At 38.1% G+C, this 18,563-nt stretch overlaps 1 protein-coding gene across 4 annotated transcripts in view; it reads left to right on the forward strand.

The window, feature by feature from the left end:
* Positions 1-18,278, forward strand: part of myo3b (myosin IIIB) — an 89,108-nt gene extending 70,830 nt beyond the window's left edge. For 3 of the 4 annotated variants that reach the window (XM_053496648.1, XM_053496649.1, XM_053496650.1), the window contains 4 exons: positions 9,024-9,124; positions 9,588-9,634; positions 10,115-10,340; positions 17,266-18,278. In XM_053496648.1, coding sequence (XP_053352623.1) covers positions 9,024-9,124; positions 9,588-9,634; positions 10,115-10,280 — 314 coding nt within the window. In that variant the 3' untranslated portion in view covers positions 10,281-10,340; positions 17,266-18,278. Of the gene's footprint in view, positions 1-9,023; positions 9,125-9,587; positions 9,635-10,114; positions 10,341-17,265 lie in introns of those variants that run through there. The other variant, XM_053496651.1, reaches the window with a different exon arrangement.
* Positions 18,279-18,563: the final 285 nt, after the last annotated feature.

Below are 18,563 nucleotides of genomic sequence, written 5' to 3' on the forward strand. Positions count from 1 at the left end.
AGAGATGGTTACCTGCCATTTAACCTATATCTGATTTTCATAAGGTGTCTTTCCACTATGAGAAACTTTAGGAAAAAATATATATTTCCTCTTCCATGCATGTTTTCAGGAATCTTTTTGGTTTCTGCTTAATTTCAGAGGAGATGAGAAGATGACATTTCATTGATTTGTACAAGTTAAATTAAATAGAGATGGCTGACACACTTATGCCTTGTGGGGAATGACAGACAGCACTAGATGACACTGATTTGTTTTAATCATTTACACTCACTGGCCATTTCATTAGGTGTCTTAACTACTTGCAAATATCAATTCAGCCATTCACATGGAAGCAACTCAATGCGTTTAGGAATGTGACCATGGTCAAGACAATCTGCTGAAGTTCAAACAAAGCATCAGAATGGGGTTAAAAATATTTCCTAAATTGATTTTTACCCACAACCATCTCTAAGGTGTAAAGAGAACAGCCTGAAAAAAGAGAATATATCCAGTGCATTGCAGTTCTCTGAGTGAACATGTCTTGCTGATGTCAGAGGTTGTAGGAGAATGACCAGACTAGTTTGAGCTGGAACGGTAACAATAACTCAAATAGCATCTTGTTACAGCTACAACTGAGGTATACCAAAGAGCATCGCTAAAAGACATAGAAAACACATAAAAACTCTAAACCTCAAATCTTTTAGTAATACGAAGTACCAGACCGTCTCTACCTACTTTCTCCCTGGTGACAGAAATGTGTTTTGTGTCATGTGTCATGTTCATGCCAAGAATTGAAATTCATGCATATTTCATGCAAACAGCTAACAAACTTAAGTTAAAATTGATAATATTCATGCAACTAAAATCTATGAAGCTCAACTAATTTAAGCACAACATCCTTACTATTTGCTGTGTTCCTGTTATTTTGCCCTGCCCTGGCGTGTTTTACAGTGGGTATTGTTGATGTCTCACAGCTCCTAGTACACTTGGTTTCAAACATTTGTATTGTAAGTTCTTTGTTGGTTCTTTGGTTTCCTCCGGTGTCCAAAAAACATACCAGTAGGTGGAATTTCAATGCTATAGTGCCCCTAATTGTTAATGAGTGCAGAGTGCTGTCTCTAACTGGGTACATTCCCAGATTGATCTCGCTGGGTTTTCCAAAGATGAATGGAAAAAACAAACTGTCAGAACCATCCTAATGTTTGCGTAAGAGTCACAGACTTGCAGTATGGTAGGAACACAGACCAGAAACTCATCCCTCAACTTTTAATCATGAACAGTTTTGTCCCTCAAAGAATACTTGAACCTCTGTGTTTGAACTGAGTGTGGACTTAACACAAAAAGCATCCTGCTGCATTAGCCAAGTTGCTGCATAGATGGGCTTTTTCTGCCCTGAGAATTTCAGACACTTGCATGAACACACACACACACACACACACACACACACACACACACACGCGCGCACACACATGCATGTCTGTCCTCCGGAGTATTAATCTGAGTTGCAGTCGTCATGTTTTCCTGCTGGGAATGTAAACACAGGGCTGATCAGCTCAGTGTCACTGCACATAAACCACCTGAACTCTCCTCCACATCCACACCTCCTGCCTAATCCCATATAGTAATACCTTATTGAGGCAGTACCCTGTGAGGCATGTAAATACACAGGCAAACCCTGAGCACTGTCAAAGATATGTTCAGAGCCTTCACTCTTCTTCAGCACTCTTCCTCTCTCGTAAACAGGATCATGCTTTATGGGATATGAAAGCTGAGCTCCTTATGTTAACATGCTTTTTGAAGATTATGCTGGTGGTAAATATGCATGTCAAGAGTTAGACAGTGATAAGAGTGACAAGGGCAATTACTGTGAAGAAAGGGAGACAGAGGAAAATAACCTTCTTCTCTGAGGTCTGCACAGAGAAAGCTGATAAGAAAATAAATGCTTGGTAGTCGTAGGATGTGTAGGAGAAATATTTACATGTATGTTTTATGGTTCTTGTACTTATCCTGTGCTCTAGTGAAGTAACACAAGTATGGTCTTGTTTTGCTTTGTTTTGGTGATTGTGAGGTCTGCTTTTGATTGTGCTTAGTAAAAATCAGCTCCAGGATCCTAGCATGACTTCAAACCAGAGTTTATTGTTCATGTATCAGTCATCAACACAGTACACGACATCTTGCTATTCATTCCCACTAGACATGAAATGAAAGGCTGGACATAATCATTTCTTTTGTACCTGTTAGGGCATTTGTATCAGCTGACATGAAGAAAATTTACATCTGCTTCATGTAGAATATTTGTTGGTGTTCCTCAAGGCTCAATGCTTGTGTCTCTTCAGTTTTTCTTTATACCTATTCTTCCAGGTATGGTGATCTTTACATAGCTTTTTCTAGCACAGTTAAACTGATGATATCATGTGATCTTTTCCTATTTACTCATCACTATTTAAAAAAAAGCTAATCTTCGATAAAACGTCAGGTGAGATTGGAAAAACTCGACTGGTAGAAGGGGAACCCAATATGGTCTTCTGCTGTTGTAGCCCACCTGACTTAAGGATTGATGTGTTGTTCATTCTGTAATGCATTACTGTTCATCTTGGTTGTAGAGAGTGTTTATTTGAGTTACCATAACCTTTCAGTTAGCTCACACACAAGGTTGGGAATGGAGTTGGGGATTTAAAAGTGATTCTAGTATCCATCACAAAATCAATATTCCTAATATTCTCTCAGACCTTGCTAACCCATGTGACACTGAGGGTAAACATACACATGCAAACACAGTTGGCATTCACTTAAATAAAAATAACAACTATGAGCATAGTCAGATTGTAATCCATAAATCTTTTATTTTTTATATGTTTTAAACATATGTGCTGTTTACGTATATAAAAAGTTGTTAACAGGTTTTGTTTGCTACAGAGTATGAATCTAATCATAGCACCCTCAGTCATCTTTAGGACACATCTGGAGCTCGTTCTGACAGCCTTCTGACAGCTGATACACCCACTTTGTGTTCTACAGGCATAACTCCCTCCCTTTCTCTCTCTATCCATCACTTTCATTTTCTCTCTCATGCTGCCTCTTATTCTTACTCTTTTACTCTCCAGTGTACCTGTGTTCCTCAACTGTCTTGCATATCTAATACCTAGTTTATGCCTGCTCTTTAAACCAGACTATTCAACAGGCAGAGCACACAACAAGAGATCTCAGTCTACTAGTGGGAATATGGCAAAAAAAAAAAAAAAAAAGTTGTCTAAAACTTTCCTAATTCTCTTAAAGTCAATACGATTAGTTAACTGGAAGTTTTTTCCCCCGCTACAGCTCAGACTATATAAAAAAAAAAAAAATGATAATATTTAAAATACAAATAATCATTCTGTATCTTTATGTTAATAGATACATTGTTTTGTTTAATGCCTTTGTGCTGGGTTTTCTTACACAGCATTGCTAACACGTTACATTTGTTGTCACGACTGCTTTTGTGTTGGGTTTCAATGTGATGTGAAATCTTGGGTAGGTCAACTGTAGAAGGATGAAGGGAGAAGTGTACTGGCTTACTAGAAATTAACAACTAAGCGTTTACTAAAGATGAACTTATGATTGATTAGTAGTGTTGCAGTGGGTCATTTGCATAAACTATATATTAATAAATAGGTGTTAGTCTTTTAAGATAAAATTTTAATACATAAATCTTTACCAGCAATTATTTAAAAGATTTAAAAATGTAAGAATTATTTTAAATCCCTTTTAATGCTGCCCTCCTGCCGTCTGTTCTGACTTAATAGGTAATTCTTCTTCTCTCTTTCTCTCCTTGTTTGCATATGTGAGTGTTTGTGTCAAATCTAAATTAAACCCCAATTTTTTTTTTTGTTTCAAGATAAGCTGATGTTCAATATTTTGATCAAACTTCACACATAATCACAAAGATTAAAGAAAATTTCTATTTATTCAATAGGATGGTTACTTTGTAAACAGCAGTGATACAATATGGTCTGGGCATCACCTGAGCATCACATCTATATGTACATCTTCCCCACAGTGCGGCGACAAATTTGGACAACAGAGAGTGCAGGTGGCTATAGCAGCAGATTAGGACCAATTCTAAATAAATACACTTAGTTTGGAATGGGATGTGCAACATGAACATAGGGCCTTGATGATCAGGTGTCCATTTACTTTTGACCATATAGTGACGTGTCTTTTTCACTCAAATCTTTCACTAAATCTGAAATCAAATTAGTTCTTCAGACTCAATCATAAGGAGTCAGAGCATGGTCTTCATTCTGCTTCTTTGTTTGCTTATTTTCCTCCACTTTGAGTAGTAGATTTCATAAGAAAGCACATCATGGTCACATCACCATATGGCTCCTGCTTAAAATTCTTGGTCAATACGCACATGCTTGTCTCTGGTCTTTCTAGAGGTAATCATAATACTATGGGTATTTCCTGTGGGAGTGTTCCTACGTTCTGTATAACACATGTGAATTAATTGGGCCTGTGTCAATCAAGGTCATAAATCGCTGAGAAACCAGAAACAAACTTTAGCAGTCTGCAGTTTCACATTGTTTGGAGTATGTTTTCTAAAAAAGCACAGTGTCTGCCCTGTCTTTGTGTGTGCATGTGTGTGTCAGTGCATGTGTGCGCGTGTGTGCACGCATCTTCCAAAGGGTCTGGTTATGTTTGTGTTGTTGCGTGTGTGCCACAGAGAACATGTTTCTGGTCTGGTCTGCACATGCCTCATTTAGAGATCAAAGCAATGTGCTGATGAGTTATCCTTATAGACCATGGTGCCTTTTTATACTTCAGCTTTAGCATCTGAGTAAATAAAACCCCAGCAGTCTACCCTAGCCCATAATGCATCAGGTAATCACAACATGTGATAACAGGACAGAATCAATAGTCCTTCCTTGTTTACATCCTCAAACCACTTTTAGCATCTCTTTTATGTACGTTTCTGAGGAGCTTCTGACTTTCAATGGATTTGAGAGCTTGTAATAAGGAGATGTTTCAAGAACCTTGAAAACCGCTTTGGATTATGAAAGTTCCAAAAAAAAAAAAAGTCCCTGAAAAATGTTTACACACTTCAATCTGAAAAATATATGCCACACTTTTGACGGTCACATCATGGCATCATCGATGGTGCGACGACCTCTGACATCTATAGAGGAAAAATAATACCACACACTTCTGCTGTGATTCAATTAGAGTCTTTTACACATTGATGAAGTGTGTATACATTTTTTGTGCCCTTCTGTATTCAAGACTGCATTTAAAACAACTGATTTAATCATCGATAGTTTATTAAAGCTTTATTCTTTATTTTACTTTTACTCTGTTTATTAAGATTAATTAATAGTGTATGAACAGATGATTGCTGAACTGTACTACCCTCTGTCAGATATTACTTTCTCTTTCTCTCTACATCTCTCTCTCTCTCTCACACACACACACACACACACACACACACACACACAGTCTAGGGCATCTATCCACTTACTTACTCTCTATAGCGCTTATCCTGTACATGGTTGCGGGAGTCTAGTACACCCTGAATGGGTTGCCAATCCATTGCAGGGCACAAGCATGCACACACACTCGCGCACACACACACACACACACACACACACACACACACACACATTCAGATGCACTCACTCCAGGCAATTTGGAAACACCACTTATCCCTATCTGGATGTTTTTGGACTGAGAGGAAACAGGAGTACCCAGAGGAAACAGGGAGTACATGCAAACACCACAAACAAACCCTTGACTCTCTATTCAGTCCATGTGAAATAAATACTTTATTCTGTCTTGGTAAATAGCACTAGACTTATATAGATAAGATTTTCTAGACATATTTTACAAACAGCAGCAATAATTTGGAGTTTCAGTATCGTCATGTAATTTAGCTATGCATTTTCCATCATTTACAGTTTTAAAGCAGCTGCTTTATAGGGTAAGAATTTCAGCGCCTATATATAAATAATTTCTTTACCATTTTGTGCATATCAATAACTATTCCTCTATTCCTCTAACTATATTCCTATAGTCAGTGGTACATTATTTTTAACCTTTGCTCTATTATCCATCTCTTATTTACTCATTTTTTTTCTTCTTATTGAATTCAAATTCAAATTTTGTCACATACACAGTCATACACAGTACGATATGCAGTGAAATTCTTGTTGCATTGCTCGTGTGTGCATATTGATCAAGTTATTGCATTAGTTTTTCTGTAAATATGTGCAATATATGTACAATAAATTCCATTATACAGACGTTATCAGATTACAGCACTAGCTCTAGGTCAACATTGTGTGTGTGAGGTGTTTGTGTGTGTGTGTGTGTGTGTGTGTGTGTGTGTGTGTGTGTGGGAGGGTGGCGGGGGGTGTTGGTGGTAGTCAGCAAATCCACTACATTGTACCACTATATTTTTTCCCCTCCCCTATCCCTCCCTCCTGCTCCTCCTCCTTTCCCATTCAAGCTTTCAGTCTCTCTGCCCTTCAGCTAGTGATGTCCTCTTTTAACATCCATTGTCCTTTAACTTTGTAGTGCACAATCCAGACATACTTCCACGTTTAAGTGTGCCGCCTTAACCAAGCTGTTATACTCTAGCTGTTTCCCAGGGACGGTACTTACTGATGATGGAGCTTCTCTCATAATTGAAGAAGTGTTCTAGAAATTTTAACATAAACAGTGCAGTATGTTGATTGTGCCATGTTCTCAGTAATGACTGTCTTTTAATGACAATAAAAGCAGGTCAGAGCTGTACAGGAAAGATCTAGGGAATATGTGTAAGCTAATGAGGTGTCTTGTCACCCAGTCAAAAGGTTGGCAAGGAAAAAAGTGGAAAAAAAAAAAAGGTGGAGAGATGACTTCAATAATTCTGGAGAATCCATGAGAGAAAAACCTCAATGCAAGGCTTGTAAGGCTTCAAGATGTATGTTAATTTAGTGGTCTGTAGAACGTTTTTTAAAAGCTTGGTGCTAACCTTCCATACCTTTACCGGGCAGCATAGCTTTTTCTGATTTTTCTTGTAGAGGGTGCAAAGTGAGTCAACATTTCAACTTAATGCTGTGAAAAAATAAATGACATTTAAATGAAATATTTAAAATGTATATGAATATTCACTGTTTATATAAATGGTATGTGCGCATTTTTAAGAGCATGTTTTCAATAACTTCAAGTCTACAGCTAAGTGATTATTAATTAATTATAGTGATTCTCATGTGTTTGATCTTTTGGCCATGAATTTGGGGGGAAACATAACTTGGGGATAAAAACGTTCGAAGCCGCACCACTGAAGGAGTTTTTGCACTTTTGCATAAGTCACTGCCTGGATTACATGCATGAACTTAAAGCACATCAATAGACACGAAATATTTGTAAAATCCATACAGATGGAAATTACATTTTTTTTTTTATTCAGAGGTCAAGTGAAAAGTCTCTCAGCTTTGAAGTGTACACAGGATTGAGATGTGACGCTGTGTTTTTAAAGTTACTGCCCTGTCAAGTTCTGTAACTGTGAGTTAGTGAACACCATCTCAACAGCAGGAACTGGAGAGGCCAAAGAAGCTTGAAACTATGGCTCCAAGATAAAACTGAAACAGGCATTAAATATACATGTTGCCTTGTAAAGGTGTCCTGGATTTTAGTTTGCCGCTTTTGTGGATCAGAAATTTAAAAAGAGAAAAGAGATGAAACATGAACATGAGAGAGCAAAGTTCTGAGCTTTGCTGACGAGCTGTTTGATCTACAATAACTGTAAATCCACAGATTACAGAACACAGATATCCTGTTATAATACATGCTACAGGTATGAACACGTTTTTGATTAATATGTTCAGTGAAACTCATTAAAGTGGTGCTTGGACAAAAAAAAATGTTTGCCATACAATATATGGTGTATAAAACCTGTAACTGAACAGTCCAATAATGTGGAGTTTGCTTGATACCCCCCTCCCCAACAAACAGAGGAAGTAAATGATTAGGTTCTCATCCCCACCACACAATGTATATTCATATTGTGCATTTAGTTGGATGTTACATCGACCTAATCAATAGCTGGGTGCAAGATTTGTATATATGCTGATTGTATTATATTGTTATCGCTATAGTAACAACTCATTCACAGGGCCTTGTGATGGTAAATGCTCCACAGAATTAAAGAGTGGGTATTTTTTAAATTTGCTATTATTAAACAAAGGAAAATGTGTAGTTGCTGGCATGGTGAGAAAAAAGTTTTACTTAAGGAGATTTTTAAGTAAGGTTCATGGAAGGAGGCTCGACTGTCCATGTAGGCTGTTTGTAGCTTACTGGTCCGTAATTTAGCCGAAATGAGAAACGCTTTTTTGAGGCGTTTGGGGCGTTTGTGCAAGCTTTTTTCTCGCTTTAAGAAAAAAAAAATATTTTTATGGCTGGTATAACGTAAGTGATGGCAGGAATTGACTTATCAAAGTTGTACATTTGTAAAAAAAAAAAAAAAAAGTGTAATTTAATAATGTTTAAATTGTATTAGCTGGAGAATTGCTTCAGTATAAGAAGAATAAAGCAGAATAAAACCTGTTGCAAAACCTGTGATTGCAAAACACCACCTTGTTGATTATTATTTTTCTATAATAGCGTATCCCATAATAGTTAATTCTTTATTAGATTTATACTGTAAATAAACTGTAACTGAAATTTTAAACCATTTCTACACATATTTTCATTATGAAGAAAAAGTAGGCCCTTGTGTGATTAATATTGTAAGACTCTTGCTTGTTTATGCTATGAGGTTGTGGTGCGCTGAGATATCTATTTTGTGAATACGAGTGTTTTAACTGTGACATTTTTTGCACATTTCTGCACATCTGAGTGTTTCCTGTAGTGTGTGTGTGTGTGTGTGTGTGTGTGTGTGTGTGTATGCTTGTGTTGAGATCTCAGTTCTTGCTGCAATGTTGCTTTAATGTGATTTCTGTGGGGGAGCTCGACAGGAGGCCTGTCACTCTCTGCAGTGTGACTGATCTCTCTGTGTGCGTGTTGGTGTGCGCGTGTGTCTTCCTCAGGTCCAGCAGTAAAGTTGCTGCAGCGCACCCCTCGGCGTCGGGGCCAGCAGCCCAAACTACTGAACAGCCCAGAGGACAGTATTTACTACAGCCAGCTCAATGTGAGTTCAAAGCCAGAATAGAGCCCTTTGTCCGACTTTGTTTGCTGATGATAATAGAGTTAAATGTACCTGTGCCAGAGCCATGAGCCACACGGGCCTCCTCCTGAACCAGCAGCTCCCCCACACTCAGGCTCTGTTGTCTCCAGCATGGGCTTCTGCTCTTTATCTGTTGCTTTCATGTGAGGATGTCTGCCTTCACGGTGAATAATTGATGTGGTTTATCAAAGCCGAGCAAGATGCATGCTTCATCAGGCTCACTCCAGCTCTCTTTGATCAAAAAAATTATGCTGTGACTTCTGATATTATCAGCATCTGTTCGCATTCAACGCAAAAATCACTTTGAATTAAAAATTAATGATTCTCGCTCGTTCGTTCATTTACTCGTCTTTTCTGACTCTTTCTGACTTTTTGCTTGTGTGTGTGTGTGTGTGTGTGTATGGGTGTGCTTGTGCTCTCTCTACAGAGAGCTCTAGATTACCAGGGGAGCAAGAGGAAGCCCAGAAAACTTGGGTAAATAGTTGCATTTTCCTACTTTCTGTTCAGTGCCGTATCTAAACAGACCATGGCCTTTGTGGAAGTGAGGAACCAGAGACGGATTTTGTTTTCAAAATAAGGCACATTTAAATAGCTCACTGTTTTCTTTAAATTCCAGGGAGGGAAGTAAAATTGTACATAAATGCAAATTAAGCAATATGTATGTGGCCACTCCATCTCTCTCTCTCTCTCTCTCTCTCTCTCTCTCTCTCTCATCCTGGTTGGCACTAAACGGATTAACATTTTACTACCTATTTCTCCCTGGAGGAACATAAAGTGTAATATGTCTATGAGATTGTGCTCTAACCTTATTTTCATGCTTTTGTCTCTTTTATGTCCCTTTCCTTCTTGCCATTCCTTTACATTTAATTTTTTATCCCATTTATCTATTTTCCCACCTTGGTATTGCTTCCCTTTTTTTCTTTATTTCTCCCTTCAAAATATTTCACACCTTAGCCAGATCAAGCTTCTAGATGGAGAGGATGAGTATTATAAATTGTTGTTGGCGGCAGAGTCTGTCCCTGAGGAAGATTTTTCTTCTATCCCTCCTCCTCCTCCTCCCTCCTCTCGTCCTGCTCCGATTTCCCCGTTGAAGAGAGAAGCTCTGCTCACCCAGACCTGAAAGAATAACACGTTACTGCTGCTGAGCTTCGACCCGAGCCCCAGCTTAGTCTACAGCAGGGTAGGGTTTTCTACACACACGCAGACACACACGCACAGAGAAACACACGCAAATGAAATCTGTTTATAATACTATATTCTGCATTTGGTTCTCTACACACTACACTTTAACTAGATGAGAGATTTCAGTTCACCATGTTACTGACTTCATCCCTCAAATTAAGCCTTTGGGAATTATTGAAAATAACCCAGCCATGATGACAGACAAAATATTTAAACTGATACCAAACAGAAGATTTGTGATAAATAAACATGAGCTAATTAAACATGACATAAACAATTGACTTAATATGTAAATCAAACAAAATTCAAATATTCACCAGGCATCAGCCAAATATTCACCATACTTGGTTTGTGCTGGGAGAGTATATGATATAAATATAAATAATATTTAATTCATCCAATAATGTCTTTATGTCAATTAAATGCACATCGCCTGTTCAATTCACAAACGGCGTGCCTACTTTAACAGAGGCATCATAGTATTTATTGCATACACAGATATATGAGAGAAACTCATATCCCAGTATAACACTAACTGTGCTTAGGAATTCAATTATTGACTATTACGAGTTTTTCTGCTTTGCTCTGAGTAAAAGTACTGTGTCCTGAAACATAACAACCTTAACTCAGAATGCTCTCTCTCTCTCTCTCTCTCTCTCTCTCTGTTTCCCTCTCTTTCCTCGTCTGTATAGTTATATTAATAAATTATTCTGTATATAAACTATATCTTCTGATTATTTATTAATTTCCCACTCATTGTGCTTTGATATCCGTGACGGTACAGATATCTAAATAAATACGTAGTGACAGTAATAACAAGCTATATGGTGTTCGTTATACAGATGGAATGTCAGCGGTATTCTCTTCTCACATATTCAAAGCTCAGAAACACCGGACTTACTACATGACTTCAGCCTAGTTTCCTTTGCAGATACACAGACCGACCAACAAACTCACATGTTTTCTCTTTTAGAACAGAGCATTCTGTGTTGAAACTATAATCTTACTTCTTTAGGGACACCCAGGGCAGGCGTAATAGGTGTACAGAGAGAACCAGAGAATCTAGGTCTAGAGCTTTACAATGAGCAGGACCTCCCATGCTCCTCTCTGGGGCTGTGTGTGCCCATATCAAATACAGACCATCCACATCTTTATTTCAAAGCCTGGAATCTACTTATAAAGTCCAGGAAATTCCACAATGCTTATTCGCTCATTTAGATCTTTGATATCTTTTTTTTTTTTTCATTAAGAATATCTTATCAAGTCAGTAATGGTAAAATCCTTAAATTGAAGCTTCTTTGAGGAATGAGATAACCAGCTTCCCCTCTGTTGATCCTCCTATCCAAGAGGGGCAGCTCTTAAAAAGAGATAAGGTCGTCATGATTGTAAAGCAGTTCACGCTCATTTATATTCCTCATATTTATCAAGACACCTAAACTGAGTAAATGTTTTTGTGCTGGTTAAAGATGGGGTCTCCACTCTGTGCTGTTCCTACTAAAGGGGCACAAAAAATTGTGGTGGTGTTTTTTTGTACAAAATTTGCATATCATGCTTCATCTCGTTTTGTCGACACCCTAGGGCCCAGGCAAAGATTTTGAACTTCATAGAGTGATAGAACTGAGTGTGCACTTTGTTTGTAGTGTTTTGGCGTACTCTGTGTCTGTGAAGCATTCCACATTACACAGGTGTGCCATTGTACAGCCAGAGATCTAGATCATTTGCACTGACGCCTTGCACCTCCAGGGTCCAGGTTCGATTCCCGGCCAGGCTCAATTCTTGTCTCTGTCTGTATGGAGTTTGCATGTTCTCCCCGGGCTTAGTGGGTTTCCTCCGGGTACTCCGGTTTTCTCCCACAGTCCAAAGATATGCAGATTAGGCTAATTGGTGTTCCCAAATTGCCCGTAGTGTGTGTTTGCCCTGCGGTAGATTGGCTCCCTGTCCAGGTGTACCCTGCCTCTTGCCCTAAGCCTCCTGGGATAGGCTCCAGGTCCCTGCGACCCTGAATACAGGATAGAGCAAATAGAAAATGAGTGAGAGTGAGAGAGTGTTAATGTGTGAGATGCCACAGCAATTTAATGAAAAACAAACCTTCTTGTTTATTTACTAAAAATTTTATGAATTTAACAAAATAACTTATTTTAGTTAGATTTTTTTTTGTTTTATGTTGCCAGTGCACTTTACTAATAATATAGTGTAATAATAATAATAAGTATAGTTTTTTTTAGAGCTAGCTTAAATTACTGCCTGAGATGCCCAGGGTTTTTCCCCTCAGAATCCTGAGATCATTTTCATATTCTGTTTGGATTATCTTCTATATGAGAGGATTCTGTCCTAAGCACTCAGGCTGAAATAGATAACTCCAAGAGCCTCAAGTCTCTACAAACTACATGGAGTCAGTTAACAGATCTACTTATTTTGGGTCTGTTTTGGCATGGAAATCAATTTGGAAAAAGTGGATTTTTTTTGGTCTTATTGAGAACTTCTAAAGTACAGTGTCTTGCTGGAGTTCCTCTTTTACTAATTTCCTCTTGTCTCCATGTGTTCTGGCTAACCACAGACCAAACATGGCAATGGGTAACTGGCATTTCCCTTTACATACTAGAGTCATTAATAATATTTAAAAGTTGTAGCTTTCTACTATCATCATTTTATCATCATTAGTTGTATCATTCCTCAATAAGAGTGATAGTTGGATCTTTCACTACAGGTCTACAGAGATGTAAACAACATAGGTCTGCACCTGTTTTTGTTAATGCCGTTCAATAAAAGCATGACTGCCCTATTATTTTCTTCTTCTTAAAGAGCTGTGTGCATCTGGAGCTGCAGACAAACTCGTTTAATGTGGTTCGTGTTGTGAACCACCAAAGTTATTCCATTTTAGCTGTTTGTTCTAAACTGCATTACTTTCTTTTTTCCCCATCGTACCAAAAGCATTGCCACCTTTTAGATATTTCAGAGCTGTAATCCTTCAGTGGAAGATAGAAAAAAAGTATTTGTTGTCAGACAGGATACTCTGTCTCATATTAATAGTGAGGGCCGACTTCAAAGGATGAACACAAATAGACTTGCATTGTCCTGCCTCTATATCCTTCAGAGTTCAAAGCGGGAGTTTGAATAGCAGTGGTTCTAAAGCTTTTCTTTTAGACCTGCTGAGATGTAAAGCAGGTAACCTGCTATTGACACACATGCATACAAACACGCACACTGATATGTATGCTCAGAGCTGCTGTTAATACATTCTTTACAAAACTTCCTGCTAATACTGTGCACCGTAATCACACACATATGATAAGACTTAGCATTAAAGCTTACACTTTATTAAAATTCTCCTTCGCAGAGCACGCCTGCTGTCTCTCTTTAGTACTGAATAAGCAGATAGTTAAAGTACAGTTACTTTTTACCCTGTGCTGTAATGATTGATACCCGAGTGAGGGACGTGTGTGAGGCGGACAGATGTCAGATGTTCAGATGTGCATGTTTTGGGGGGCAGTTGGGGGGACTGCCGAAGCACCTTCCCTATAGACTGCATTAATGAAGTCAGAGAAAGAGAGAGTGAGGGAGAGAAGGGGAAGGAGATAAAAGAGAGAATGGAGTATTCACATCAAAGAGTTGCTAATGATGGGAGATGCCATTAGGGGTTGTAGTGGCCTTTGTTTCTGCTTTCTAACACCTGCAATTTGTTGAGGGCTTTCTGTGTACCACTGAATTACCCACATTTGCATGACTACTGTGCGAATACAAAAAGAAATGTTAAAAAAAAAAAAGATTCCCAAAGAGTTTAGGAGACCTTACACTTAAGTACTGCTTTATGTCCTTTTAAGAACTAGCTGACTGATTACCTAGCTGATGCTGCAGTACAGTATAGGGCTAGCATATTCTATCATTCCATCTACATATCCAATACATTCAAAAGACTGCATTATAAGGCATGCATCCAACATAGTGCTGATTCTTTCAGACGACACTAACCAGCTATTTCTATTCAGGTTAGAGAGATTACAGCTGTGATTTCACATATGGAATTTAATAGCAGCAGATATGAGATTCAATTGAGTAGTGGAAAAGTTGAAAGTTTGTGGTCGGGAAAAATAAGTTATTATGAATTAGGAAGTGATGTTTTAGGCTAGTGTCAGCTGTGGAAATGTTATTGTTTAACTCTGGTCAACAGTGAAAGCCTGGTCAGAGAGCTAATGCTTAATTAGCCATGTTTATTTCTGCATAGCTTTTTTTAATTATATGCTGCTCGGAGTCTGAATGACTCACAGAAACCCTGTGTCATCATTCCTATTTTCAGTTATTGTCATTGAATGAGAAACATTTGACTCAAACTGGGATATTTGATTGTGCAGAATAACAGAACCCTGTTAACACAAGTAAAAACTTCCTTTATTTAAAAAAAAATTTTTTACATTCCTGCTACACTAGTTCTTGGATGCCATCAAAGTTGAAAATTTTCTCAGTCACAATTGGCCTGCCAGCTTCACATCTGAAACACTGGCCTCCTAGAGCTCCTTTAATGGCCTAAACATGTGGAAATGTCTTGGAGTAAGGTCAGAACTTCATGTGGATGTGGCAATAATGGTGTTTGACAAATGCATCTCTTCCACAAGTTGGCAACAAATTATTTGTAAATTTTTAAGAATCATTGAATGTTCACGAGCCACCTCGTATATGGGCTTCGAACACCCATCATATAATGTTTATTAATATAGCAAGCAAAAAACAGAAACTTAATGCATTAATTCTATTCTATTCTGCTTTTTATTTTTGTTGTACCAACATATCGTATCACATCAAATTTAAATTATGTGCATCATTACCCCCTAACATTTGAATACACCATGCACTTGAGAAGGCATTATCAATGTCTTGACATCAGTGCATACTGCTACAGTAGGACTTTAGTATATTAATCCATATAGCCATATGGGTGAACATGTATCCTGTCTCTTCTGAAAATGAGCGTATTTAACATTTCTGGGCCTGTGGGGTCTGGAGAGAATTGTGAAGCAAATCAGAGCGTGAAATTGCGATTAGCCCCCGTTGTTTGTACCAATTGAAGGAGGCTCTTGGACTTGGCATGGCCGAAGGTGTAACCTGTTTTGTTTGGCCTTGCTGAAGCCCTCCCAGATGGAGTGAGCAGCTGCCATTGAGTAAATGTGAGCTGTGTATGCACAACAAATATGGCCGTGTCCGTTTTTAGATTCAGGAAGCAAAGAAACAAATCTGTCGCTCACAGTCGGGAGGCAAAGCCTTAGAGAAACACCTCAAGCTAGAGCAGCAGCTCTTCGGGTTCAGCTCGACTGGTTCTGTCCTGCCCTGCCTGACTGCTATATCAGACTCAGTGGAACACTGCTAGTTCTAAACATTAATATTTGAAAATGTAGTCTCTTCCATTATATGTTTTCAGAGGACGGACCTTCTAATATGCTTTAAGAAGCAGCAGTATTGCTGTCTGAATCATGCATGGCCATAACTAAGGGTTCCTGAGCAGTCTACTAGAGATCACAATCTTATTCATTCACAGCGGGTCCATTACTACACCAAAGTTGATTTATTTTCCAGTAACATGATGGCCCAACATTTTTTAATCATCTTAAGCCTAACCACATTTTTTTATTTTTTTTATTAAAAATACAAATTTCATGCCTTTTTGTCCATTTATAGTTACATTTTTGGATAATATTGTGGAACATTTGTGAAAGAAATTATATCCTGTCATGTGCTTTGTAGCAGCTATACAGTTGTTTCCTCTGCATCCTCTCTTTTTTTTGTGTGTCTCTTGAAGTTAATAAGACAAGTGCAGCTTGTAAATTTACCAATAAACCACAAGGTGCAATGTCCCCTGTCTCCATCTGTCCTGCTGCGGAAAAATTAACTGTGACCATACAAACAACAACATGCTTTGATAAGTTGAATTAAAACTTGGATTAAACCTCTGATTTGCTTTGTGTGTTTAAAAAAATACAAATTAAAAAAGGTCTAACACCTGCATGGCACCTGAAATATGTTACAGTAAGTTAAGGTTCTTGTATTCAAAAATGTTTATCCAATACAATGGGGATGCTGCACAAGTTAAGCAAATTAGAATAATGAAACAACTTTGAAAGTGGCCTCACCAGTTGGATGTAGGATGCACTGGCAGCTCTTTGCATCCTACAGTCATGTTGCCACACACGGAGCTCTGGCTGCTGTTTGGATCGTGACCTCTCCTTCCTCTCATGACCCCAGGTCTGTCTGTGTTTGACCTTTAAACGTGCAGCCAAGCTTTTGCCTGGCAGCTTGAAGAGGGCCAGCCATATCAGATTTCAGGAGAAAATGTTGGAGAGTCGGGAGTGCAGAGCAGTGCACTGGAGCCTGAGTACAATGGCAGCTTTCTGTCAGGCAGCAACTTCAAAGGCTTACTGAGTGACTGCTCTGAGTTAGACTTTGTTGTAGATCACTGAGGAAATTCACAGATGTTTTCTCATACGAGACACCATTATGGCAGCTCAAGTACCCAGTAGCCCCAAGCATTTCTCTCTCTCTCACTTCTCTCATTCCTCTCTTTCCATCCTTCCTGTTCTGGCTCTCTCTCTTTCCCATGCTCCCTTTTTTCTGTGTGAGACAGATGTGGAACCAATTTTTTTCCCCCTTTTTCTGCAGTCTGTCCATAGAACATTAAAAAGACAATATATTCACTTGGACCTTTCCAGGGAGAGACCCAAATAAGGGGGCGTGGAATGTCATCTTTTAATCAACAAAGTATAACCAAGAAGTGACTATTAGTAAAATTTGTTAATCATTGTGTGTGTGATTTTGGATAGTAATAATAAAAGCTCATTTACTTTAAATAAACCCATGTGTTTTTTTTCATGACTCATCATGACTAATTAATCTCTCTCTCTCTCTCTCTCTCTCTCTCTCTCTGCCTCTACACACAGATTGCCATCTTCAAGTCCTGACCATTGCTAAGGCATTACAGTGTTAAATCTTTCTTATTTAAAGTGTTTACCCATACTGTATATTTTTTATATAAAGAATTAGACAATACATTTACAATTTAACTTTCAGACAGATGTGTTCCTGTGATTTCATTTTTATAATAATATTTTTCTTGCCAACTGCTGTAAAAAAAAAAAAAAAAAAGTTTCTGTTCATATGTCATTTTTTATCTTTAACCTTGTGTTTTATGACATTGCATATTTTATTAATTTCCTAAATCTATTTCTTTCTTTTTTCTGGGTAGGGTGGTGGGTCATGTCATTTACTTGTTTAGGACTTCTCAACCAAACATGCCTTACCACAGCACAGTGCACAAATGCAAACCCAGAACTGTCCGTACTCCAGGCGAGTGCAGTTCATTATCCCATTTTTTTTTTCAGGAGGGTCTCTGGTGTTAAAATGTTTGAAACAATTAGTAAAATACCATTTGAGATCTAAATAAAAATTAACTTATGAACTGAATCCAGGCATCTCTCATTTGATCTTATAATGCATATGGCACTGCTGCATTTTTCTCTTAAAGCAGCAAAGTTAAGCACGACAAAAAAGACAGACATAGTACTAACCTAATGTGAAAGATTTTTTTTTTATGCTAGTAGAGTCTCTATTCCAGTCATAGACATATTGTGCAACTATGTTTGATCTTCACCATTTTTAACTCCACCTGTTTCCTGGCTGGCATGCATGGTACCCAAGTAACGAGTGGGACCAAATTCTCCACTGACAATTACATTATGGCTATCTTAGCCAAGATAATAGTAACATCATGGAGAATCATGAATAATGGGTAAGGGGTACTGCATTGTCCTGTGGAAAAGATATGCTTGAATGAGTCCTGCCTTCGAAAAATACAGATAAAACTTTGGTCTTAATATTGCAACTTGTTGTCAGTGTTTATGTGCATGCTTTTTCATCAGCTGAGTTTTGTACCACCTTGGCAAAAAAAATAATAAACAGCTTACTACAAATATTTAGGACCATTATGTTATGTTAATACTGAGCTTTCAAATTACAACTCATTAAAAACAAGTAGATACATGTAAAGATGTATTGAGGTTTCTTTTACTATATGGTCAAAGATTTGTGGACACTGAACTGTTAAATCTATACAGTGTTTGTTTTTTAAATCCAACTTCCTATTTATTTCCGGTTTGCTGTTATAATAATCTTTTTTCTTCTGGAATGGCACTCCACTAGATTTTGGAGTGTGGGTATGGGCATTTGTCTCATACAGCCA

This window comes from Clarias gariepinus, chromosome 5 (assembly GCF_024256425.1).
Source record: "Clarias gariepinus isolate MV-2021 ecotype Netherlands chromosome 5, CGAR_prim_01v2, whole genome shotgun sequence".
In the NCBI taxonomy this organism is placed as follows: Eukaryota; Metazoa; Chordata; class Actinopteri; order Siluriformes; family Clariidae; genus Clarias; species Clarias gariepinus.